General features: G+C 44.1%; 2 protein-coding genes and 1 long non-coding RNA gene across 10 annotated transcripts in view; 1 reads left to right on the plus strand and 2 right to left on the minus strand.

The window, feature by feature from the left end:
• Positions 1-221, minus strand: part of IFNAR1 (interferon alpha and beta receptor subunit 1) — a 31495-nt gene extending 31274 nt beyond the window's left edge. For 2 of the 4 annotated variants that reach the window (XM_073009698.1, XM_007964622.3), the window contains exon 1: positions 41-221. In XM_073009698.1, the coding sequence (XP_072865799.1) occupies positions 41-116 (76 nt within the window). In that variant the 5' untranslated portion in view covers positions 117-221. Of the gene's footprint in view, position 1 lies in introns of all 4 variants that reach the window. The other 2 variants (XM_007964614.3, XM_007964607.3) reach the window with 1 other exon arrangement.
• Positions 222-325: 104 nt separating this feature from the next.
• The window catches only part of LOC119621438 (uncharacterized), a 28962-nt gene continuing 4918 nt past the window's right edge, over positions 326-24369 (plus strand). For 2 of the 5 annotated variants that reach the window (XR_012090527.1, XR_012090528.1), the window contains exons 1-4: positions 349-1557; positions 10618-10711; positions 15025-16888; positions 22841-22981. This is a non-coding gene — a long non-coding RNA (uncharacterized lncRNA). Of the gene's footprint in view, positions 1558-10617; positions 10712-15024; positions 16889-22840; positions 22982-24369 lie in introns of all 5 variants that reach the window. The other 3 variants (XR_012090529.1, XR_012090530.1, XR_012090531.1) reach the window with 3 other exon arrangements.
• IL10RB (interleukin 10 receptor subunit beta) overlaps positions 14451-24369 on the minus strand; it is a 50321-nt gene continuing 40402 nt past the window's right edge. Inside the window, exon 7 of the mRNA XM_073009721.1 lies at positions 14451-15099. Within this exon, the coding sequence (XP_072865822.1) occupies positions 14962-15099 (138 nt within the window). The 3' untranslated portion in view covers positions 14451-14961. The remainder of the gene's footprint in view (positions 15100-24369) is intronic.

Here is a 24369-nt window from a genome sequence, read left to right on the forward strand (position 1 = left end):
CCTCCGGCCCTGCGCCGAGACTCTCCTTCCGGCCTCTCACCTGCGGCTGCGGACAACACCCATGGCGCCAAGGTGACGAGCACTAGGGTCGTCGCGCCCAGGAGGGTGACCATCATATGGGAGCCGCCGCAGGTCCCACCAGTCACATCTCCGCGAACGCCAACACTCCTCTTAGCTTACATTGCCCCGTCCTAAGCCACACCGCCCCTCTGCGCACGCGCTGCCCCTCCTAGCGCTCATCGCCCCTCTGCGCACGCGCCTTTCCCCATGGCTCGCACCGCCTCTCCGCGCACGCGCCATTCCTCCGCGCACGCGCCATTCCTCCGCGCACGCGCCATTCCTCCGCGCACGCGCCATTCCTCCGCGCACGCGCCATTCCTCCGCGCACGCGCCATTCCTCCGCGCACGCGCCATTCCTCCGCGCACGCGCCATTCCTCCTAGCTAGCACCTCCTCTCCAAGCTCCCATTGCCCCCTCTAGTTGCACCACGCCTGTGCACGAGCGCCTTAGAAATGGTAGGCCTCCTGCCTTGTCTTCTTCCAAACTCTTTCCGTGCAGTGGCCGATCTGGCGCAGTTCACCATCGCATTCCAGGAAGACCCCGCCTCACGGGAGGCCTTGACCTTCACAGGATCGCGGCACACACGTGCGTAGACCCAGCGACCTTGGAGTTCCTGCGTGTCTTCCCCATGTCTGCAGTCGGAGGGCGTGGGTGGGTTCCGGGTCGTGGCCGTGCGCTCTTCGTCCTTGCCCTTCTCCGCCCGGAGCGCTTGCTGACCCTAGAGCCTTGGATAGTGGCGTTGGGAGTCCCCAGCGGCCTGGGAACCAGATGAGGCTGGAAGGTGGAAGTGGCTGAGCGACCAGACTGTTCCTCTGTGCAGAGCGACAGCGGGGAAGAGGCACTCGTTTTCGGGGCGACTTGGCTGAGGGGCGAGATGGTCCCTTGGAGAGAACCGCCACGGGCCCTGGGCCGAGGGGCTCCAGAACAGCGGTCGCTAGGCTTTGGTCGTCGAGCTTTATCCGTAAACAATTCAGCCCACCGTTCGAATGATTATTTAATTAAATTACTCAGTAATAGATCAAGTACATTGTGAAAATATGCAAAATAAAATTTAAATGATGAGATAATCAAATAATTGGTTATTATAACAACCAAGCAATTAATTAGCGGTTACATAATTAAATGAATGTTTGTAAAGAACAATACAATGGAATTTTTTTTTTTTTTTTTTGCTTTTTTTTTTTTTTTGAGTCGGAGTCTTGCTGTCTCGCCCGGGCTGGAGTGCAGTGACGCTATCTCGGCTCACTGCAACCTCTGCCTTCCGGGTTCAAGCGATTCTCCTGCCTCAGCCTCCTGAGTAGCTGAGATTACAGCGGTGCGCTATTACGCCTGGCTGGTTTTTGTATTTAGTAGAGATGGGGTTTCTGCTGTGTTACCCAGGCTGGTCTGGAACTCCTGACCTCAAGTCATCCGTCCGCGTCCGCCTCCGCCTCCCAAAGTGCTGGGATTGCAGGCGTGAGCCACCACGCCCAGGGAAAATATGCCTGTTTTAAAGAGGTATAATTTACGTATCATTAAAGTAACCCAGTTTGAGTGAATAATGATTTTTAGGCAATCTATCCAGTTGTAGGTATCGTTTTAAAAACCTTGAATTATTACTTTATGATTCATCGATTTGGGGGTTTGATTCTGAGTGTGTCAGTACTTCATTTTAACAACATCAAAGGTGGAAAAGCACCCCATGAAGACAGGCCAAATGGAAGAGGAAAAATTCGTGGTCGCGATTACAAAATCACAGTTACTTTAAAAGCCTTTCAAACGACTCTGCATGTTTAAATTAAAATGTCCATTTCCTGCTGCCCAAAAGTTCTGGCAAACTAGTTGGAATAGGATGCATTTTTATATTTAGAACAGTGAGCTCAAAATGACTGAAACGTTTCATTAGATTTTTAAACACATTGGCAATTTCCTCCCCTCCATTTCTTCCTCCTTTCCTTTCCTAAGATTTTCGTAGTCTTCTCCATCTTAATACAACCTGTTACGAACATTGAATTGTATTTTAATAAAATTGGATTGTGCTTTAATAAAATTTGTCACAGCTGTAACACCCTGTGGTAAGCACTTTGTGTACTTTAGTTTCAGCTTCTTTGTTATAATAACTTAAGGATAAGACATGAATTAATTTCCCCTGTGGTGCTAGCTCTATAACCTTAACCCAGAACCTCCTTTCTCTCCTTAATTCTAGTCAAAACGGTCCATTAGAGTTTTTCCATACAGCATGTTCTTTTTTACTTTTTTTTTTGGCGGGGAGGGGTGAGAGAGTCTTGCTCCGTTGCCCAGGCTGAAGTGTAATGGCATGATCTCGGCTCCCTGCAACCTCTGCCTCCCCAGTTCAAGCGATTCTTCTGCCTTAGCCTCCCAAGCAGCTGGGCCTACAGGTGTGCGCCACTGAGCCTGGCTAATTTTTGTATTTTTAGTAGAGATGGGGTTTTGCCATGTTGACTAGGCTAGTCTTGAGCTCCTGGCCTCAAGTAATCCGCCCACCTCAGATTCCCAAAGTGCTGGGATTACAGGAGTGAGCCACCACACCCAGCCCCCTTTTTACTTTTTGCTTGGAAATAATTTCAAATTATAGACAAGTTGCAAAAATAGTAAGATAACTCCCACATACCCTTTGCCCAGATTCAGCAAATCATTAATATTTTGCCGTATCTGCACTCCCTCTTTAAATACACATACAAAGTCATATATGTATGTTACTTATTTTCCTGAACTTCTTTAGCTTTCTTTAATCCAGAGTAATTCCCTGGCCATTGTGTTTCATGTCTTGGGCATTTTTTTGATTTGGGGATTTTTTTTTTTTCTTTTTTGAAAAACACAGGCCAACTATTTTATAGAATGCTTCTCCAATTTGTACTTGTCTGATGGTTTCTCCTGATTAAGTTCAGATTATGCATACCTGGCTGTAATTCTACATAAATTGTGTGATGTCCTCAGTCCATTCACAGGCACATTAAGTTTATTGGTCCCTCATCTGTGATGTTAATTTTGATTATGTATCAAAGTATTATAGTCCCCATTGTATAGTTACTATTCTGCCCCCCATAAGTCCCCACCACCCTACCTCCTGCAGCTAATTGGTGGGAAGACACTCAGAGATCCTGCAAATATTCTGCTGTTCATCAAACTTTTCTTCTGGAATTAACATTCATTAATCATCCTTGCCTGAACTGTCCTACCTGTGACAGTTACAAAATGGTAACTTTTCAACCCTGACCCTCTCACTACAAATACTAGTTGACACATTTTAAGAAAGAGCTTTTCTTTCTTTCCATTTATTTTTATTTTTATTTATTTATTTTTTTGAGACGGAGCTTCACTCTTGTTGCCCAGGCTGGAGTGCAATGGTGCCATCTCGGCTCACCTCAACCTTTGCCTCCTGGGTTCAAGCAATTCTCCTGCCTCAGCCTCCTGAGTAGCTGGGATTACAGGCATGGGCCACCACGCCAGGCTAATTGTGTATTTTTAGTAGAGACGGGGTTTCTCCATGTTGGTTAGGCTGGTCTCGAACTCCTGGACTCAGGTGATCCGCCCGCCTCGACCTCCCACAGTGCTGGGATTACAGGTGTGAGCCGCTGCGCCTGACCTCCATTTATTATTGTTATTATTATTATTTTTTGAGACGGAGTTTTGCTCGTCGCCCAGGCTGGAGGGCAGTGGTGCGATCTCGACTCACTGCAACTGCCTCCCGGGTTCAAGCATTTCTCCTGCCTCAGCCTTCTGAGTAGCTGGGATTACAGGTGCCTGCCACCATGCCTAGCTAATTTTTTAGTAGAGACGGGGTTTCGCCATATTGGGCAGGCTGGTTTCAAACTCCTGACCTCAAGTGATTGGCCCGCCTTGGCCTCCCAAAGTGCTGGGATGACAGGCGTGAGCCACTGCGCCCGCTCTCCATTTATTATTAGTATAGACTCAAAGATTCTTATTTTATTTAGTTGGTTATAGTTCATTGCTATCTTGATTTAAATTTTTAAAATTAATATACAACTTTTAGAGGAGTGTTAGGTTTACAGTGTGGAGAGTTCTTATATACCCCCCTCATCCCAAGCCTGCTTTCAGTTTCCCGTTGTTAACATTTTGCATCGGGGTGGTACATTTCTTACAGCTGATGAACCTATACTGATACATTATTATTAACTAAAGTCCAGAGTTTAGGTAAGAGTTCTCTCTTGGTGTTGTACATTCTGTGGGTTTTTACAATGTATAATTGTTACTGGTAGAAGACATCCCAGTTACCTGCACAGCGAATTCAACTGAGGGGCATAAAGGCAGAAAAAGAGACTGAGGCAAATTTCAGAGCAGGAGTGGAAGTTTATTTAAAAAGACTTTAGAACAGGAAAGAAAGGAAAGTACGCTTAGAAGAGACCCAAGCGGGCAACTTGAAGGACAAGTGCAGTGTATAACTGTGATTCTAGGACTCACAGGCTCGCCCACCTATGTGGTTTTGCCCCCCTTTCCCACGATTCTTCCCTTAGGGTGGGCTGTCCGCATGCGCAGTGCCCTTCTTACGCTTCAGAGGTGAACACGTACGTTGTGTTTAGGAAGTCGTGCGCATGCCCATCTGAGGATTTCTTCCCTTTTCCGATGGAGTGCCCCCGGAAGGTCATACTCCGCCATTTTGTTTCTTAATGTGACTGCACAGGATCACTCACCAAATACCGGAGATACTAGTGGAAGCTCTTTTTGCTTCTCCCTGGCGCCTACGTTCAATTAACACTCTAATATAATAGCTGTGGACCATCAGGAGATAATTTGGCACTGGGTGCTGAATTATTTTTACAGAGGCATTGTGATTGTTGAACCATCGCCTGACATTCCTGGTGGGTGGGGGAAGAGCCCTCTCCTGCCTCTCTCATGCCTAACCACCTGCAACATAATGTCATGTATCTACCATTACAGCATCATACAGAGGCATTTCGCTGCCCTAGATAGCTCCTGTGCTCTACCAATTCACCCTCCTTATTTATTTTAATGCTCAAATTGTCCCAGATTTGGCCAGTGGCAGTCACTTCAAGCTGACTCTTGTTCCTTTTGCTAATACACTCGTAATTTTTTCTAACTCTTCTTTACTTTCTAGCACAAGATAGTCCCAGTTCCTCTTACGTTTTTCCTGCTCAGCTCTAAAATAAGCCATTTCTTCAAGGGGCTCTGTTTTTTTGTTGTTGCTTGTTTGTTTTGTTTTTTATTGGGGAATGGTATTTAGAAACCATTATATAGGCACTAAAACTTTTTGTATTACTTAAGGAAGTAAATTACTGTTGAGTATATATTTTATCTTTCCCTTTTTGGCTAACAAAGGAAAAATTCCTTATGTGTTTCACTTTTTGGAAAAAGACATGTTAGAAACATCTGTGCTTTAGAGCATGTTTCCATATGATTACACGGCAGATTTCCCACACTGAAATTGAACTCTTGTTTCTTCACATCTTCAGCCATATTTGCTATACATGGTCCAACACTATTGCTGACTGAGGAATGTATTTTAGTTTGTCATCATATTGTAAAAAGAAGAACAAGGGGCATGTGGCTTTTTGTCTTTTGCTATTAAGAATCCCCAAAGCAGTTTCTAAACACTGTCACCAACTATGAAATTTTGTAAAGAACCAAAACGAATGAGTATCATATGACTTTAAACACTTTTGAAAAGAAATTGTGGGGGTTTGCTTTTCTGGAAAATGTCTTCCTAATGTGATGGCTTCATACTGTGATTAGCTAGTATGTCAAGGCTGCTGTTACCTTATTGACTTGTGTATTAATAATACTATCTTTAATTTCCAATTTATTTGCAAGAACATTGTCACATTTATTTTGTGAGCATTAATTTAGTTAAAACTAGCTAACAACTTGTAAACACACATCAGGCCAAGTAAATGGCTAGACATAGTCACCAACTCCAAAAGCGTACAAGTAGAAGCATTGCTGCACGTTTCCACCTTGTGAGTTTTACTGTGTTCTCAAATGTGTCACATATCACTGAATGTGACATGTGATCCTTTGGCATTTGGACCAAGTGAAGGTGCTCGTGCTAGATTATATATCAAATATCAAAAGCTTAATTTATTTATTATTTTAAAAATGTAAATAGAATTTCATTGCACTTCAGTGGACCTTGTATTCCAACACAAACCCCAGGGTAGGTGCACCCTGGATTAGAAATCACTGCTTTAGAACTTTCCAGAAGAATAAATTCACTTCTTTCTGGTAGGAGAGGTTGGTAGATGAAACGAGAAGAGTCCTAGCTGAGTAGCAGCCCAGTGGCACAGACTTTGAGGGTGTACAAACACTAGCTCAGGGATGCTTAGGAAGGAATCTGAGCAGTTCTACTCTGGAATCTCCAGAATGTTTTTCTCCTTGGTGCTTTATGATCCAACACCTTTCCTCATCCCAGTAGGCAGGCAATTCAGTAAAAGATAGTAGTGAAGCTGGCACAGTGGCTCACACCTGTAATCCCAGCACTTTGAGAGGCTGCAGCAAGAGGATCACTTGAGCCCAGGAGTTTGAGACCAGCCTGGACAACAAAGTGAGACCCCTATATCTGCAAAAAATACAAACAATTAGCTGGATGAGGTGGCAGAAGCCTGTGGTCCTAGCTACTCAGGAGGCTGAGCCGGGAGAATTGCTTGAACCCCGGGAAGTCAAGGCTACAATGAGCCATGATCACACCACTGCACTCCAGCGTGGGTGAGAGAGGGAGATGCTATTTCAAAATAGTAATAATGATGATGATGAAGCAAACAGTGGGAATACTAAACTAGTTTAGTGGCGAGGGATATAGATTGCAGCAGGTAACCTGGAGTAAGAGATGTTCAAGGGGAGGCAGAGTATAAGTAGGAGATAGGAAGAGAAGAGGGATACATCATTCTAAACAACGGGAACAGCATATTTGAAGGTCTCATCTGTGTTCACATAGCTTGAGGAAAGATTGAGTGTGGCTGCATGCTCACTGCATACTGAGAAAGAAAGATGTCTGTTTTTAAGCAGTAACATGGAAGACAGCCATACAACCATATGCCTTTTCAAATGCTAACTAAATATCTCTTAAACAGAGACTAGCCTACTGGTTAAGAGTCTGAGTTCTGAAGTTGACTTAGGTTGATATCCCAGCTCCATCACTCTGGGATCTTGGGCGAGTTACTTAATCTTTTTTCCTGTTTCCTTGTTGGGACTATAACAATATCTATATCATAGTGCTGTGATTAATTTTTAATCAGTTAATGCACATCAAGAGCTTAGTTTAGTGTCTGGCACACTGTGCTCAATAATTTTGGGTATTTTTCCCTGACCATTGTGGTTGTTGTTTTTCCTACTTCAGGAGGGCTTAGGGGGAAAATCTAGTTTTTCTGGAGAAAACCTGAAGGATCAAATAGCCCCAGTGATCAAAACTTCATAGTCTGCAACCTCAATTAAGCTGAAATTAAAAACCTGCACTCACTTCAAATCTCTACCCTACAACTTTTCTTCTCATTTTCAACAGATGTTCCTCCACTCAACTCCTACTTTCTTGGAAAATACAGTCAACAGATCAGGTTTCAGGTCTCCATCACCACAACTTCAAACTCACCTGCACCTGCCTCCTTTCTGTCTTTCCCTGTCACTGGGAAGACATCCTTCTTTCAGTCAAATGAAAAGCTCTCTGTCTGGTTCTGTAAGCCACTCCTTCATAGGGATGGCTTTCCATTGATTATTTTTACCTTTTTTCATGACTTTATCTCCTCTCTTTAGTTTCTTCTCATTAACAGTTAAACATTCTCAAGTCTCTCCCAATTTAAAAAGGCATATATGCTGCATTCACTCCAGAAGCTGTCTTTCCTGTTATTATTTGTAGCCAAATCTATCTACATTTGTCCACAACTATCTTTGTTTTCTCACTTCTTATGTATTCCTCAGCCCACTACGTTTATCTTTCTGTCCCAATCATTTTGCTTACTCTGTTCTCACCAAGGTCATCAGTTAATTTCTAGTATTCAGATCTACCAGATATTTTATAGCCTTGATTTTACTTGACTTCTCCATAGCATTTGGCATCTGTCATTCCCCATGGTCTTCTTCTCATGGTTGCATACATGTTTGCTGTTGCATCTGCCTTTCTGGCCATTCTTCTCAGTCTCCAGTACAACCCACTCCACTGCTTGTGACTTAAATATTAGTGTGCCTCACTGCTTTGTCCTAACTCACCTTCTCTTCTCATCTCCCGTAATGGTCTCTTTCCTTTCTGTGAGTTCACTGACTGTCATTTATGCTCATGGCTCCCAAATTGGTCTTCAGCCTAGATTTCTTTCCTGATATCCAGATTTTACATCTTTTTTAAATTTTTATTTATTTATTTATTTATTTATTTTTTGAGACAGAGTCTCACTCTGTCGTCCAGGCTGGAGTGCAGTGGTGCCATCTTGGCTCACTGCAAGCTCCGCCTCCCGGGTTCAAGCCATTCTCCTGCCTCAGCCTCCCGAGTAGCTGGGACTACAGGTGCCCACCATCACGCCCAGCCAATTTTTTTTAGTTTTAGTAGAGACGGGGTTTCACCAGGTTAGCCAGGATGGTCTCGACCTCCTGACCTCGTGATCCGCCCACCTCAGTCTCCCAAAGTGCTGGGATTACAGGTGTGAGCCACCATGACTGGCCTCCAGATTTCATCCATATCAGAGTATTGGAAAGAGGAGGAGGAGCTTTTATTCCCCTAATGATTCTGCTCCTCATTTGAGGAGTCTGGCTCCATCCCAGAATCTTGTGTGTGGTCTTTCAGTCCTGACCACAGAAATTACAAAGCTTTGTCTGCCAAGCCTCATGGGGAGAAACTGCCCTCCCCATACCAGACTTGCATGTGCACTACAGTGCACTGCATTTTTCTAGAAGGATTTGTGGTTAAGGACTCAGCTTTCCCACCTCCCACACCACCTCTGGCCAGCCGTGCTCATAAGCATATCTGCATTCCTAGCCATTCTGTAGGGGAAAAGGGAACACTGGGGTGCTGGTGCCTCTTTTTGCTCCTTGCTTGCAGTTAGTGAATAAAGGCTTGATTGTTATTTTCAGTTCAGCTCATTGTCCTAAATACTACCTGGATACTTGATTGCTTGACACCATTCGGTGGACTCTTTCTATTTGAGGACTCGTGTCTCTCTAGCTGAAGAAAATTTTCCTGTATTATTTCTGTGGCTGGGGTTTGGTCAGCTTCTTGGATCAATGGGTTTATAGTTTTCATCAAGTTTGGAAAACTATTGGCCATTCTTTCAATTTTTTTCTTATCCTCTCTTTACTCTCCTTCAGAATATACATATATTAGACTCCTTAAAGTTGTATTTGATGCTATTCTTTCATTTTTTCTTGTCCTTTCTCCCATGTCTTTCATTTTGAATAGTTTCTATCACTATGCCTTCAGTCGCACTGCTCTTTTCTTCTACAGTGTCTAATCAGCTATTAATCTGAATTCAGTATTTTTTCATCTCAGACATTGTATCTCTAGAAGTTGGATTTGGTCTTTTAAAAATATATTTAAAATATATTTCATGTCTCTCTTTAATATACTAATACTTTCCTCCATCTCCTTGAACATATGAAATATGGTTTCAATAACTGTTTTAATGTCCCAATCTACTAATTCTGTGTACTGTTTCTATTGATCTACTTTTCTTCTTGTTAAATTAAATTTAGCCTAAGCTGCCTCTTTACATATTTTAAGTTTGGTCTAAAGGCTTCCTTGTGCATTATGAACTGTAGCCTACCTAGATGTGTAAACAGACTGTAACTTGCTCTTGTAACAAGTAGCAGCATCTCAGCCTGTTGGCCAGAACAGCAACTGAGTTTTGGCCAGTCACAGGTGGCCAGCTGTTTAAGCCAGCTTTAATAAGGCAACAAAGCAGCTGTGACCAATCCAGCTATTTCTGTATCTCACTTCTGTTTTCTGTACATCAGTTTCATTTTTCTGTTTAAAAATGTTATTGACCATGTGGCAGCCCTGAAGTTGCTCTGAACCTATTCTGGGGGCTGCCCAATTAATGCATTGTTCTTTGCTAAATTAAACTCTATGGAATTTAATTAGTTTAATTAAAAAAAACCTCTCATTCATTATGGGTTATATTTTCCTACCTTTTGCCTGTCCAGTAATTTTTTATTGGCTGCCAGACATTATAAATTTTACATTGTTGGGTGCTGGATATTTCTTTATTCCTATAAATATTGCTTGAGTTTTATTTTGGGATCCAGTTAAGCTACTTGGAAATGGTATGGTACTTTTGAGGCTTGCTTTTGTCAGAGGGGACCAGAGAAGTGTTTGGTGTAAGAGTACATTTGCCCCACTATTGAAGTAACAGCCCCCTGAGTATGCTACCTGATGCTTCATGAGTTATGAGGTTTTTCACGCTGGTTGGAAACTATTTTCAGCCCAGCATGAACCCTGGGGATTTATCCCTTTGCTTTTTTGTGTGATTCTTTCCCTGGCCTCAAGTTTCCTTACTATACATTGTTTGATCAGTAATTAGCCTAATACTGTTTGCAGCTCTCTGGAGCTTTTTCTGTGTGTGCAGCTGTCTCTTATCTGGTTCTCTGTTTTATGAAATCTAGCTGCTGTGGCCTCCTTGGACTCCTAGCTGCATTTCCTTGACCCCCAGGGATATGGAGTCCTTCTCTCTATGCTGAGGCCTGGAAATTCTCTCCGGTAAGTCAGCTTGGGCAATTGTAGAGCTCATCTCAATTGTTTCTCTTCTCTCAGGGATCACTGTCTTGAGTTTTTTATTGTCAAATATCTAAAAATATGTATTTTAAATCTTTTGTGCTGTTTTGGTTGTTTATCTATAGTTTAAGGCAAAAGAGTAAATCTGCTCCATGTTACTCCATCATGGCCAGAAGCAGAAGTCTCATCCTTGCACTGTGTTTTAATACTTCCTCCCTTCCATTTTCTTTCTTCTTTCTTAAACTCCTATTAGAAAATTGTACTTCCTGTATTGACTCTTAAGGTCTCCTAATATGTTCCTCTAGTTTTTAACTCTTTATATTTTTGTCCTTGGTTCTGGAAGATTTACTTGATTTCTATTGAATTATTTATTTCTATAATTATGTGTTTAATTTTTAAAAGCATTTCTTTATTCTGATTTTTTAATATGTAGCATCATGATCTTATTTTATGGATTCACTAATGTGGGATCTTTTAGAATTTGGGTTTCTGTGACATTCTCTTCTGTTCCAATATTCCATTTCTTTAAGAGTCAATTTGTTCTGTTTGTCCTTTTATTTTTCTCATTGTCTGGCCATCTTTGAGTATTTTTTTTTTTTTTATATTTTAAAGGAGACAGCAGGTTGATTTTTTTTTTTAGGTAGCTAGTATTAACAGAGTCTTTCCCAAGCAAATGAAGGCGTGTGTTTTTGAGGCAGAACTTATCTCTGGAAGCATCCCTGTAGGGTAAGTAGGTAAGTAGGGTGTGAGACATTGCAAGATTGTGGACAGCAACTGCCAGAATGGTGAACTCTTTACTTTGGCCTGCTGAAGAGTGCAGTAATATTGCCAGGTGGTTAATTCAATTAAGAAGAACAGATCTATAATTTTTTGCCTAAGGGTGACTTAGACAAATGCCTGACTGCCTCAGGAAGGGGAGAGGCAGGCCGCAGAGGAGTGTGGGAAGCTTTTTACCACTGCTGTTCTGTTGACTGACTTTTAATTAACCCATTAGTGTTTGGACCTCCTCCTTTTGTTTCCACCTTCCTGCTGTACCTAAGTCAAGACCAGCGGCCTTTAGATATTTTTTTATTACATAATTCCAATAGAAAAACAACAACATTGATCATGCATTCCCAATAGATGTATTGTTATTTATGTATAAGTTAAATACACATATTACTGCACATATTTTTATGCACATCCTAAATCACATGCAAAATAAACATTTGAAAAGGATGCCTTTTATAGACATTTAAAAAAGGATTTTAAAAGCTTTTTATAACATGGGGTCTTGCTCTGTTGCCCAGGCTGGAGTGCAGTGATGTGATCATAGCTCATGCAGCCTTGAACTCCTGGGCTCAAGGAATCCTCTCACCTCAGCTTCTTTTTTTTTTGAGAGGGAGTCTCTGTCAACCAAGCTGGAGTGCAGTGGCACAATCTCGGCTCACTGTCTCCCAGGTTCAGGTGGTTCTTATGCCTCAGCCTCCTGAGTGTCTGGGATTACAGGTACACATCACCATCCTCAACTAATTTTTGTATTTTTAGTAGTGACAATTTCCCCATGTTGGCCAGGCTGGTCACAAACACCTGACCTCAAGTAATCCACCTGTCTCAGCCTCCCAAAATGCTGGGATTACAGGCATGAGCCATCGCTCCTGGCCCTACCTCAGCCTCTTAAGTAGCTGAGATTACAGGCATGAACCACTGTGCCTGGCTTAAAACCTTTTTAAAAATATTTGAAAAATAAAAATAGAAGTCTTAATATTTGCTCCCACACCATGTTTACTGGTCTCGAGCCCCTGAGACATCTGGTCTGTTCACATCTCTGCCTTCCTGATCACCTTTCTGCTCCCATGAAACCTGCCTACCCAGAGTGCTCTCACTTGTTGCTTTCTCCCTTTTTTGTGTACCATGTTCATGGAAAGCCCTTATGTGGAAATTAATGGAAAACTGTCTCTGTACCACAGAGAAGATAAAGGGAGATATCCCATTGCTAGCTCTGGAAGAATTTTAAGCTTAAATCTGTCCATGAGTGGATGACATGGCTTTTTTGCAGGGCTACTGTGGGTCACATAAGTCCTGTAGAGCACCTCTTGTAATGCCAATGACAGTGTAAGTTTTTTCTAAGTAAAATTTCTTCACAGAGTTCATGAAAGAGAGAAAAAATCCAGGAAATGTAACACAATGCAGCAGTTATTTAAAGCCAAGTTCAGTGCCTTCTAAGTAGGATGCATCTTACTAAACATATATTTGAGAGACTATAACATACTAGACACAGAAGATAGGACAATGAACAAGATAGACATGGTATCTGTATTAGTCTGCTCAGGCCGCAGTAACAAAATACTACAGACTATGTGGCTTAAACAACAGAAATTTATTTTCTCACAGTTCTGCAGGGTGAGAAGTCCAAGATTGAAGTTCTGGCTCATTTGGTTCCCGGTGAGGCCGCTCTTCCTGCTCACAGATGGCTACATTCTTACTCTGTCCTCATATGGTGGAGAGAACAAGCTCTCTGCTGTTTCTTCCTATAAGGACACTAATCTCACTGATTCAGGGCCCCACCCTTATGACCTCATTTAACCCTAATTACCTGCTGTAGGCCCTACTTCAAATACAGTCACATTGGGGATTAGGGTTCAACATGTGAATTTTGGGGGTACACAATTAAGTTGGTAACATTACCTGTCCTCATGAAGTCCACTACAAAACACGTATATTAATAAGCAATGACACATGTAATGAGAATGAAACATAGTAAAGGTAGTAACTCATCTGGAGGACTTAGAGTAAACTGTTATTCTCTATATACTTTTTGGCATGCGGAAAGCATACATAAGCAATACACGAAAGCAATGTTTGCAATATACAAAAGCAATGTTTAGGAAAGAGTAAAGCTGCAGAGGTAAGCCTGTGGCTTTTGACTTGAAGATAAACCATTTACATTTTATGCAGGTCACAATTTTTTTGTTTGTTTTTAGTTCAAAAAGCACTTAAAATCTCGAGCGTCATAACTGATGTCTTGTTTAGTAGTATACATTGTTTCTCAGTGAGAGGTAATAAAAGGTTATGAACCCACAGTAGCAGGTTCTTCTGACTTCTCAGTGCAACTGCTAAGACCATAGAATTGTGAGTGTTGGTCATAGGGAGGCAGTGAAGAGCAACTGAAACAAGTGTAAACACTTTCTTATCTCCTTGTGATTATTTGGGAAACTTCTCTGCTGTTTCAGAAAAAAGTCAAAATAAAACACCATCCCAAGCAGGGACTGAGTCCCCATTTGTCAATCCTAGGGCCTGGATCACACACTGTCCTCTGATCTTGCATATACTGGTGTTATTGGTGATCCATCCACGACCCTTTGAATCTTTCTTACATGTCTATGTACATCAGCCAACATCTCCTAATGATGAACACCTGCACTTTGGTTGGATGCGAGCCAGAAGTGGCAGATTTGTCTCTGCGACCATTAAACCACAAACGTGCAAGGGCAACTGGAGTGCAGGTTCCAGGTGTCATAAAGAACCTCTTCAGCTGCTGTTGGGGTTTCAGATCCACTTATCTCTACTGCGATGGGGTACTTTTCTCCTCCTGCAAAAACAGAAAGTCACAACACAGAAAACTGCAAATTTTGTACTAAATTAACAACTTATGCACCATTAAAGGCAATGGTTTGCCAACTTTCATGTTTATTGGAGTCACCTAAGGACCTGTTATAACATAGATGAAAATACGGACCTCTCCCTCACAGTTGTTGAGCCAGTAGGTCTGAGGTGGGGCTGGAGAGTTGCATTCCTAAGCTTCCACTTGGTGCTGATGCTGCTGGTCTAGGAAACACACTTTGAGAGCCATTGCTTTAAAGAATCTTGATGTTCTTCTTACCCGTAGCTTAGATGATTATATTTCCTACAGTCTCTGTTCTTTTCATGGGATCTTCACATACAATATACTATATACAGTTTTCCATGTGATTGTATTGTATCTACTTGACTGTCAAAGTTTCTTATTGGTGACGGTAGGACATTTAGAATTTTCTACTTCTATAGATGTCCTCATCAGCAGTTGTCCACGTTAGCAGTTCTTATACCTAGTAATAAAATATTAACTTACTTCATTTAATTTTAGAAAACAACAATCTCATGCTTTTCAGATATAACAATTAATATATGCAAATATATTGCAAACATAGTACAGTTACTATCAAAAGTTGTGAAGTTTAGAATCTTTCAGGACACTTTAACATCCATGAAATGATTCACTTTGAAGCAGAAGCTCCTATCTGTCCTTTATTCTGATATGTTGGCATTGTGTTTTCCAGAATGAGGAGCAAGGTTCCCTTGGGAATTTGTGGGCCAAAGTGTTTCTGAGAAGTGGAAAAATTGATGCCAGAGAGCTGTGAAGAAAGGAAAAGGAAGCCATCAGCTGAGAGGGCATAGCACATATGTATACATAATTTCTGGGAATCTGAAAGATGGGAAATCCTGGAATATAATGCAGCTATCAGTGAAAGGAACATAGAAGACCTGAACTCTGGGCCTGAGTCAGCCATGGATTTACTGAAAGATCCCAGGCATTCATTCATTCATTCATACATTCATGCATTCAACAAATAGATCTTGAGCCACCTATTAAGCACTGAGCACTGTTCTAAGGGCTGGGGATCCAGGATTGAACAAAATACACGTCTCTGCTCTCCTGGAGCCTACAATCTAGTGTGGACGAGGACAAATGTGTGAACAAAAAATATTTGTTGAATTGAATTGAAATATTATGACGTCAAGTAATGCTACATGCTATAAACAAAAAGAAAGAGGAACAAGAGACAGCAAGAGAGAGGACCTCTCTAAGGAGGAGACACTGGATGCAATGACACAAGGACAGGGCTGTGTAAATAGAAGGTGTTCCAGGCTTAGGGAAGAGCATATGCACAGGCTCCGGGACAGATGTGTCGCTGCCACATCCCAGGCTGTTCCATGAAAGGGCCCTATATGCAAAAAGGCCTCCAAATGCCAAAGGAGCTGAGAAATGGAAGAATGAGGCAGACAAATTCAGTTTGTTGGTGAAGGGTGGTTTCTTGGGGAACTCACAGACAGAAGCATGGTCTTGGGCAACTGCAAGACAGAGGGATTTCCCATGGTTACCCTCAGACCCAGATATTATATACTAGGGGGAGGGAGGGTACATATTCCAAAGACACAATGAAAGGCCACTGTCCAGAACAGACAAGACTGCTATGTGTGTCATAGCCTGTACTTGGTGTGATAGTATTATGGTTGCTTTGATCTCAAGGCAGGATTTGTAGTGAGTACAAGTTCTTACACTAAGGACAGTAAATAAAGTAGGAATCAGGAGGGCTGTAGAGGACTACGTGCTCACAAACGAGACGTTCCCAATAAGTCTTGCTCTTGCAAATGAAGCAGGGCGTTACTTCCCTGCAAACAGGGAGGACAAAGGAGCCAGTTGCAAAGAGCAGACCCTAGGGACTGGTTAATGCGTAAACATCTTGAAAAATCAAAAAGGAAAAGGTCAGAAAAGCAACATGTGACTTGTGACTTGGCAACATTCCACAACCGACTGTATAAAATAAAGCAGAGCATGTCGTTCAGGGCAGCCACCATGTTTGTCTCATCCTGTGTTGTCTTGTGTGTTCATTCCTTTGTTTAGGAAACATGCAGACCCCAACAAGGGCTTCAGGGACTGGGGTGAATCAGAAGTCAATATGGTGGATTAGCATCCAAGATGCAGTCACGTTTGCCTCCACACAAGCACAGCAAGGAGGCTGAGCCCCTGCAGAATGAGGAGAGAGGGGGTGCAGAGGAATGGAGGCCAGGGGAGTAGTCGGTGGGGCCTGCAGCCTCTGGCAAGGATTTGAGCTTTATTCTGGGCCAGATATGAAGCCATGGTGAAGATTTTAGCAGAGGAATGTCTAAATTAGGGAAAGAAGAAGTGGAAGGTTACCAGGCGCTTAGCTCCCTCCTGGCTCCCGCAGATGCTAGATTTACCCGATTTTAATAGTTTTTACACACTAAAGGGAACCCACACTAAATTGTTGTTTTTAAACAGCTGTTGTTTGGCTGGGTGTGGTGACTCCCAGCATTTTGGAAAGTCAAGAGGATTGCTTGAGCCCAGGAGTTCAAGACCAGCCTGGGCAACAAAATGAGACCCTCATCTCTACAAAAAAGGTAAAAAATTATCCAGGCATGGTGGCACGAACCTGTAGTCCCAGCTACTTGGAAGGCTGAGACAGGAGGATCACTGGATCCCAGTGGGGTCCAAGCTGCAGTGAGCCATGATCGCACCACTGCACTCCAAACAACTCCACCCCCAAAAAAACCCAATAGTGTAAATTCACATTCTGCTCAGATAACTATTATATCAAAAAACTAGAACTTTACATATTAGGGTTCCTCAAGTATTTAAACAATGATTAAAAATTTAATCAAGTAAACTCTTTCAAACTAAAAATGTAATGAAAATTATAAGCCAAATAGATATTTAAAAACGGTGTGAACACCTTAAAAGTCTGATACACAGTAATATAATAGTTACAAAACTTTTCAGTATAAATCTCCAAAAACCTTTTTATAAAAATGTCAATATTGTGGGTCTAAATTTGCTTTGTCACAGTCTCGTTCTTATATTCCTCTTTTCATACTGCTTCCCTGGGTCCTGGAGGCCTTCCATCTGCCCCTCCAGATCCATTCTCCTCTGGGACTTCCCTGCTCCATGACCTGGGAGACTTCTTGTATAAAATGCATCAAAAGGCTGGGTGTGGTGGCTCATGCCTGTATTCTCAGCACTTTGGGAGGACGAGGTGGGCAGATCACTCGAGGTCAGAGGTTCGAGACCAGCCTGGCTAACATGGTAAAACCCTTACTCTACTAAAAATACAAAAATTAGCTGGGTGTGGTCCTGGACACCTGTAATCCCAGCTACCTGGGAAGCCGAGGCAGGAGAATCAGTTGAACCTGGGAGGCAGAGATTGCAGTGAGCTGAGATTGTACCACTGCACACCAGCCTGGGCAACAGAGCAAGACTCCATCTCAAAAACATAAAAATTTAAAAAAAGGGCCGGGCGCGGTGGCTCAAGCCTGTAATCCCAGCACTTTGGGAGGCCGAGGCGGGCGGATCACGAGGTCAGGAGATCGAGACCATCCTGGCTAACACGGTGAAACCCCGTCTCTACTAAAAAATACAAAAAACTAGCCGGGTGAGGTGGCGGGTGCCTGTGGTCCCAGCTACTCGGGAGGCTGAGGCAGGAGAATGGCGGGAACCCGGGAGGCGGAGCTTGCAGTGAGCTGAGATCCGGCCACTGTACTCCAGCCTGGGCGACAGAGCGAGACTCCGTCTCAAAAAAAAAAAAAAAAAAAAAAAAAAAAAAAAAAAAAAAATTAAAAAAAAAAAAATGCATCAACAGAGTCTTTTACCCTCTGACTTTGGGTGGCTTCCACCAGTGGGAGGCATCAGCCCAAGATCAGAGGGTGGGGGAAAATGAGGTGTGCTCCCTTCCTTCAGGGTCTCCATTAGTGGGCTGTCTGGCTGACCCCTGTGCTCTCCAGGGTAATGGCTCCTCCTTCTCCCCAGGCCTAGAGCTAGTGAGCTTCCCACTATTGCTATTGTATTGTTTTTTGGTTTCCCTTCACCCTGCCTACGCTGCTACAATTAGATCCTTCATTATACCTTTCTCAGTTACTCTGTTGGAGTGTGTCATGGGTTTCCCGTTAGGACTCTGACCTACCGATAGATTATGACCTAGGAAGTCAGAGTGACCTTTGCTTACCAGTGTGGGTGATCAATACAGGTTAACAGTTGAAGGGCCGGGCGCAGTGGCTCATGCCTGTAATCCCAGCACTTTGAGAGGCCGAGGTGGGAAGATTGCTTGAGCTTAGGAGTTTGAGACCCACCTGGGCAACATGGCGAAACCCTGCCTCTACAAAAAGAAAGAAAAAAAAATTAGCCCGTTGTGGTGGTGCGCATCTGTAGTTCTGCTACTCCAGAAGCTGAGGTGGGAGGGTCACCTGAGCCCAGGGAGGTGAAAGCAGCAGTGAGCTGAGATTGTGCCACTCCAGCCTGGGCGACACAGCAAGACTCTATCTCAAAACAACAACAACAAAAACAGTTGAAAACTCAGGACCAGGGATAGGAGACGGTATTGTCTCCCACGAGACCTTATCCACATAGAATAGTAGAATAGGCTCTTTACCTTTTTTGGACAGCCTTTGCTCATTATATAAGGAACTATGGAGGTTATTGGCTCTAACCAGTCAGTTTTGCTTTCTTTGTGTCCTTAGTCTTATGATCTTTAGGAAAATAATGCTGTCTGAATGTCTTATCTTGATAGTGGAGCCTGAGACAAGACAATGACTAATTACATAAGTTTGTGATGCCACCAATAAAAGCCGTTTTGTAACTGCTTGTTTGAAGAAGGACCTGGCTTGGTTTAACTCATTATGAAAGTGCTGATCAATTCAGTCAACCGAAACAGCAATTTTAACTCTTCATGGCCATTCAGACCTGCAATGATGAAGCCTCTGCTACTCTAGATCTGGCTCTGTGTATACTTGGGAGCTTGAGGACTCACAAAGTCCCCAGGAGGGTACACATACTCAAAGGTAGGGGGCCTTTCAGGGCAGTCCATTTGGGATCCTTGCCAGCTATCAGGAAAACAGTATCAGTGATGCTCTGTTAGCTGGTGCTGAAGAAAGAACCAGAAGAAAAAGAAACCACAATTGCACCTTGAGGGCCGGTGTGTACTCTCTGGATGGATATCGGCTGGATCAGCAGTAAAGAATTTACGGCTCAGCAGGCCATGCCATCATGGCTTGTACTTTGCCGGCTGACCTGGTGTTTGAATTTCCCTGCCTTCAAGCTTTGGCTGTTCCACTGGGCTAGTATCAATCACTTTTTGATGTATCTTCAGGCTGGGTCCTTTTTTCCTCCAGACTGCTGTGGAAACTAGAAACATAGCAACAATGCCAACATTCCCCCTGGGAGGGCTCTTGTTCAGCCCCCTTCCTGGCCAACAGCGCTGTGCTGTCCCCACCATGGCAGAAATGCACATTGTGCTGGGAAGGAGGAGCCAGCCATCTTGCAGACCCTGCTACTGGCTGGTCACCAAGCTGGGCACCTTGCAGCTTTTCTGTCACTGGTTTTCTAGTGGGCTCTGGCACTGCCCCGTCAGCCCTCTGCCTTGTCAGGTGGGCTCACTTTCTCATTCCCCTAGGGAGCTGCTCCATCCTAGTCATTTCCTCCCAAGCCCCTCTCTTCCCTCCCTTTGTTGATGACCTATACTTTGCCAGGAACATAGGAGACACCAGGCTTCCTTAACCCCGACCCCCTTAGTCAGATCACCTGCCTGTCCCTGGCCTGTGTTCTCTCCAGTGACAACCTTGGGAGTATCCCTCCTCCTGCCCAAGGCCAGAGTGGGGGCTCTAGGTCTGGTTACTTCTCTTGTGTCCTTTCCAGGGACATCAGGCCTTCTCTCATAGGTGTCAGCAATGTGTCTGTCAAGGGCTCCACTAAGCTGGAGAGAGTGGCTAATTGAAGTAATAAGCCAAACATGAAAATAACAGAAGCGCCTGTAATCCCAGCACTTTGGGAGGCCAAGGTGGCTGGATCACTTGAGGTCAGGAGTTCGATACCAGCCTGGCCAACATAGTGAAACTCCGTCTCTACTAAAAATACAAAAGTTAGCTAGGCGTGGTGGCACACCACTATAGTCCCAGCTACTCAGGAGGATGAGGCAGGAGAATCGCTTGAACCCAAGAGGTGGAGGTTGAAGTGAACTTAGATTGTGCCACTGTATTCCAGCCTGGGCAACAGAGCAAGACTGCGTCTCAAAAAAAAAAAAAAAAAAAAAAAGGAAAGTAACAGTGAAGCCCTCATCACTCACTGCAGGGGCAGAAGCAAGAGGATTCCACCCTCCCCGCAACAGAGCTCCAGTCAAGAGTCAAGTAATCTGTATAGATGTGGGGGTGAAGGTCATCTCTCTGTTGAGGCTTCTGCAGTTTTATGGTCCCAGGAACCAGGGGGAGGGAGAGAGGGGGGGCCAGGAGTGGGAAAGAACTGAGTCAGAGTGGATAACAGTGTCTTCATGGCTCCCTCTTCCCTACCCCCTGAGAATAAGGAGGCCTTAACTGAGGTGCCTGAAGAAGGCCTTGGGCACAGGTGCGGGGCTGGGAACACAGGTGCATGTAAGAGCATGGCCGGCAGGGGCCTGAGACCTTGACCGCAGCTCCCTCCAGGGGCTGCAGTGCACCGGCTATGCCAGATCTGGTCTGGAGAGGGAGCCTCCCTGTGAGGCCCGCCTGGCACAGCCTTATAGTTGCCCAGGGTCAGTCCTGAAAAACCACCCCTGGGATTCTAACTGGGAGCCGGACTCATTTCCTGTCTACAGGCCTCAGGCGACAGTACACAGTGGTGGTGTAATATCACCCACCTGAAATATCCCCCCTTCCAGGCACTGCCACGCTTCTCTGAGTCCAAAAGCTGTCCTTCTCAAAGGAGCTGGCTGCCTCAGTTTCTCCATACCCTCCTGTTCACTCCTCAATACCCTGAAGTCTAGACTTTATTGTCATCACTGCTGCAACAGGTCTTCCCAAGGTCTCTAGGTTAGGCTGGGTTCGCTGGAAACACACTCGGGAAGGAAGATTTGCATGTGGGAAATTCATCTGGAAATGCTCTTGGGGACAGCACTTGTAAGGAGTGAGGAAAGTAGGACTGGGCAGAGGGAGAAGTTGGAGAAGGATGATGATTCAGAGTTGCCTGAAGTTAACGCAAGGGGGCCCAGCCTTGGGGGAACACCCAGCTTCCGTTTCCCTAGAAATGAAAGCAGTCTCCTGCCTGGTGGAGGGGGCGTGACTTACGCCTGATTGGCAGCTCCCTGGATGAGGAGCAGGGAATCGCTGAAAGTCCACCTTGAGCTCCAGCCTCTTGTTTTTAGAACAGTGCCTTACCCCTGTTGTTATTGGATTGAGGATTCCGATTCCCTGTTCATTGTTGGCTGGAGGCACCCTCAGGTCCTAGCCACGTGACTTCTTCAATATGGCAGCTTGCTTCATGCAAGTGTGCTGTCCAAGAAGGCAACAGAGTCTGCTGGCAAGATGAGAATTACGATCGTATAGAACCTAAGACAGCATCCTGTCACCTGTGTCCCTTTCCATGGGTAGAAACAGGTCATTGGTACTGTCCACACTCAAGAGGAAGGGATTACCCAAGGGCGTGGCTACCAGGAGGTGGGGATCATGGGTGGCTATCTTAGATGATAGATTCTGGAGCCAGACCATTTGGGTTCAAATCCTGGCTCTGTCACTTCTTACCTTTGTGATCTTAGGTAAGTGATTGAACCTCTCTGTGCCATAGTTTCTTTATCTGAAAAATGGGGCAGATAATAGTATCTGCTTAACTGGGTTGCTGTGGGAATTAAATGAAAATGTAAAAGTGCTTAGAACAAGACCTGCACATAGGAAGCAGTAAGTAAGGATGGGCTATCACTCCCACCCCATCAGCTCCAAGGGGCAGGTTTGCAGTGCAGCCCTCAGGGGCAGCCCGGTAGCAGGCAGGCCCCAAGTAGAGGCCAAGATGGGGGGAATTGCAGCTGGCTTGTGTTTCCTGTTTTTATTGAATTGTTCAACCCAATTTAAAGTCTGTCCTTGCCTCGACTCCTCCTGCTCAGCGATATTACTCCCACAGCTTTAACCTTCTGGGTATATTTTTTATCACAATCCAACGGCAATAAATTTGACCTCATAAAGTACCAGCCCAATAGTCAGTGACTGTTTAATTAGGAGTTCTGATGGGCATGGAAACAAAGGCATTGTTTGGTGTCTGCTTGATTCAAACAGGAGTGGTGAGGTGGTCAGGAGACAGAACCATGGACCTGACTCAGGGAGAAAAATCTTGTTGAGTCTCTGAGTCTCTAGTCCATAAAATAGACTTTGTTTTTTACTTCCCTTTTGCTTTTTAAGGAAGTTGATTTGCATCAGCATTTTCTGGACTAGAGAGTTCAGGAAATGGGACAGTGAGGCAGCATGAATAGTCATTCTAAGGTACGTGCCTTGCTGAGAAGAGTAAGCTACTAACTTCCCATAAAATACACCCGAATGACCCTCTGCCCATCTTCTTCCCCATTTTAGGTACTAAGAAGATATTAGAACTGGTCAGGATAAAACAATGGAGCCTTTCTGTGCTGGATTAAGTTTTCTATGGCTGCCGTAACAAATGAACACAAGCTGGATGGTTTAAAACAACAGAAATTGGCCAAGGAATGCAGCCCGGTAGGTTTCAGCCTTACTTTACCCAGCCTCTATTCAAGATGGAGTCACTCTGGTTCAAACACCTTTGAGAATGGCACCAGCAGATTGAGTGTCTGGTGGGGGCCTGTCCTCAGAGGTGGCGCCTTCTCTGTGTCCTCACATGTTGGAAGAGGTGGGCAGCTCCTCTTTTATGAGGTCATTAATCCCATTCACCACCTCCTAAAGAGCTCACCTCTTAATACATCAGGCGTTAGATTCCTACATACGAATTTTGGAGGCACACAAACATCCAGACTGTAGCATCCAGATATCCTGTACAGAACATAACTCTTTTCTTTGACCTCACATATTTGTTTTACTTTTGTTTTTCGCTTGCATATGTTTTATGGTGATTTGTTAACTTACAGCTCTCTGTTTAATTTGCATGTATAATTGTCATGTATCCCAAGAAGGCCTTTTTTTTTTTTTTTTTTTTTTTTGAGATGGAGTTTCCCTCTTGTCACCCAGGCTGGAGTGCGTGGCGCGATCTCAGCTCACTGCAACCTCCGCCTCCTGGGTTCAAACAATTCTTCTGCCTCAGCCTCCTGAGTAGCAGGGATTACAGGCACCTGCCACCACGGCCAGCTAATTTTTTGTATGTTTAGTAGAGACGGGGTATCACCATGTTGACCAGGCTGGTCTCAAACTCCTGACCTCAGGTGATCCATCTGCCTCTGGCCTTCCAAAGTGCTGGGATTACAGGGGTAAGCCACCGCACCCAGCCATTATTTTTTATTATCCATTAATTAAACAGGTATTTCTTCGTACCAACTACTTAGGATTATCTATTAGGCACAAAGAAAGGGGTAGCAACTTGGAGAATTGCTTCCCAGGTGGTCAGTGGTAAGCAGCCGAGAAGCTGAATGCACGGGAAGGATACATTCCTGGGGCACGTGTCCCAGAGACACTCACAATCCCTCAGGAAAGAAATCTTCCTGTGAAAGCACAAGGTAATGAGGAGTCAGTTAGTTGGGTATTAAAAGAAAGTGACCCGTTTGAAAGCCAGATAACAGAAGGTCACACAGAAGTGCAGAGAAGCATGTCCTTTCAATCTATCATACCTATTCTGCTACGGCAGCTGTTCTCCACCTTGACTGCACGCTGGAATCACCTAGGAGCTTTAAAAATTGCTGATGCAAGAATCTCTCTCCAGAAAGCTGAAATTCATTGGTCATGGTAAGGCCTGGGCATCCGCATTTCTAAAGCTCTCCTGGTGGCCGCAGTGTGCAGCTACGGTTGAGACCCATAGTTGCGAGAGGAAGGAACAAAGGTGCCCTGGAGGCTAAACCAGTCTGGGGCTGGGTGTGGGAGGTATGTTAGGGGAGGAGCAGGAGCCCCATGAGGAAGTGAGATCTTTTCAACAAGGCGAG

The sequence above is a fragment of the Chlorocebus sabaeus genome, chromosome 2, assembly GCF_047675955.1.
Source record: "Chlorocebus sabaeus isolate Y175 chromosome 2, mChlSab1.0.hap1, whole genome shotgun sequence".
In the NCBI taxonomy this organism is placed as follows: domain Eukaryota; kingdom Metazoa; phylum Chordata; class Mammalia; order Primates; family Cercopithecidae; genus Chlorocebus; species Chlorocebus sabaeus.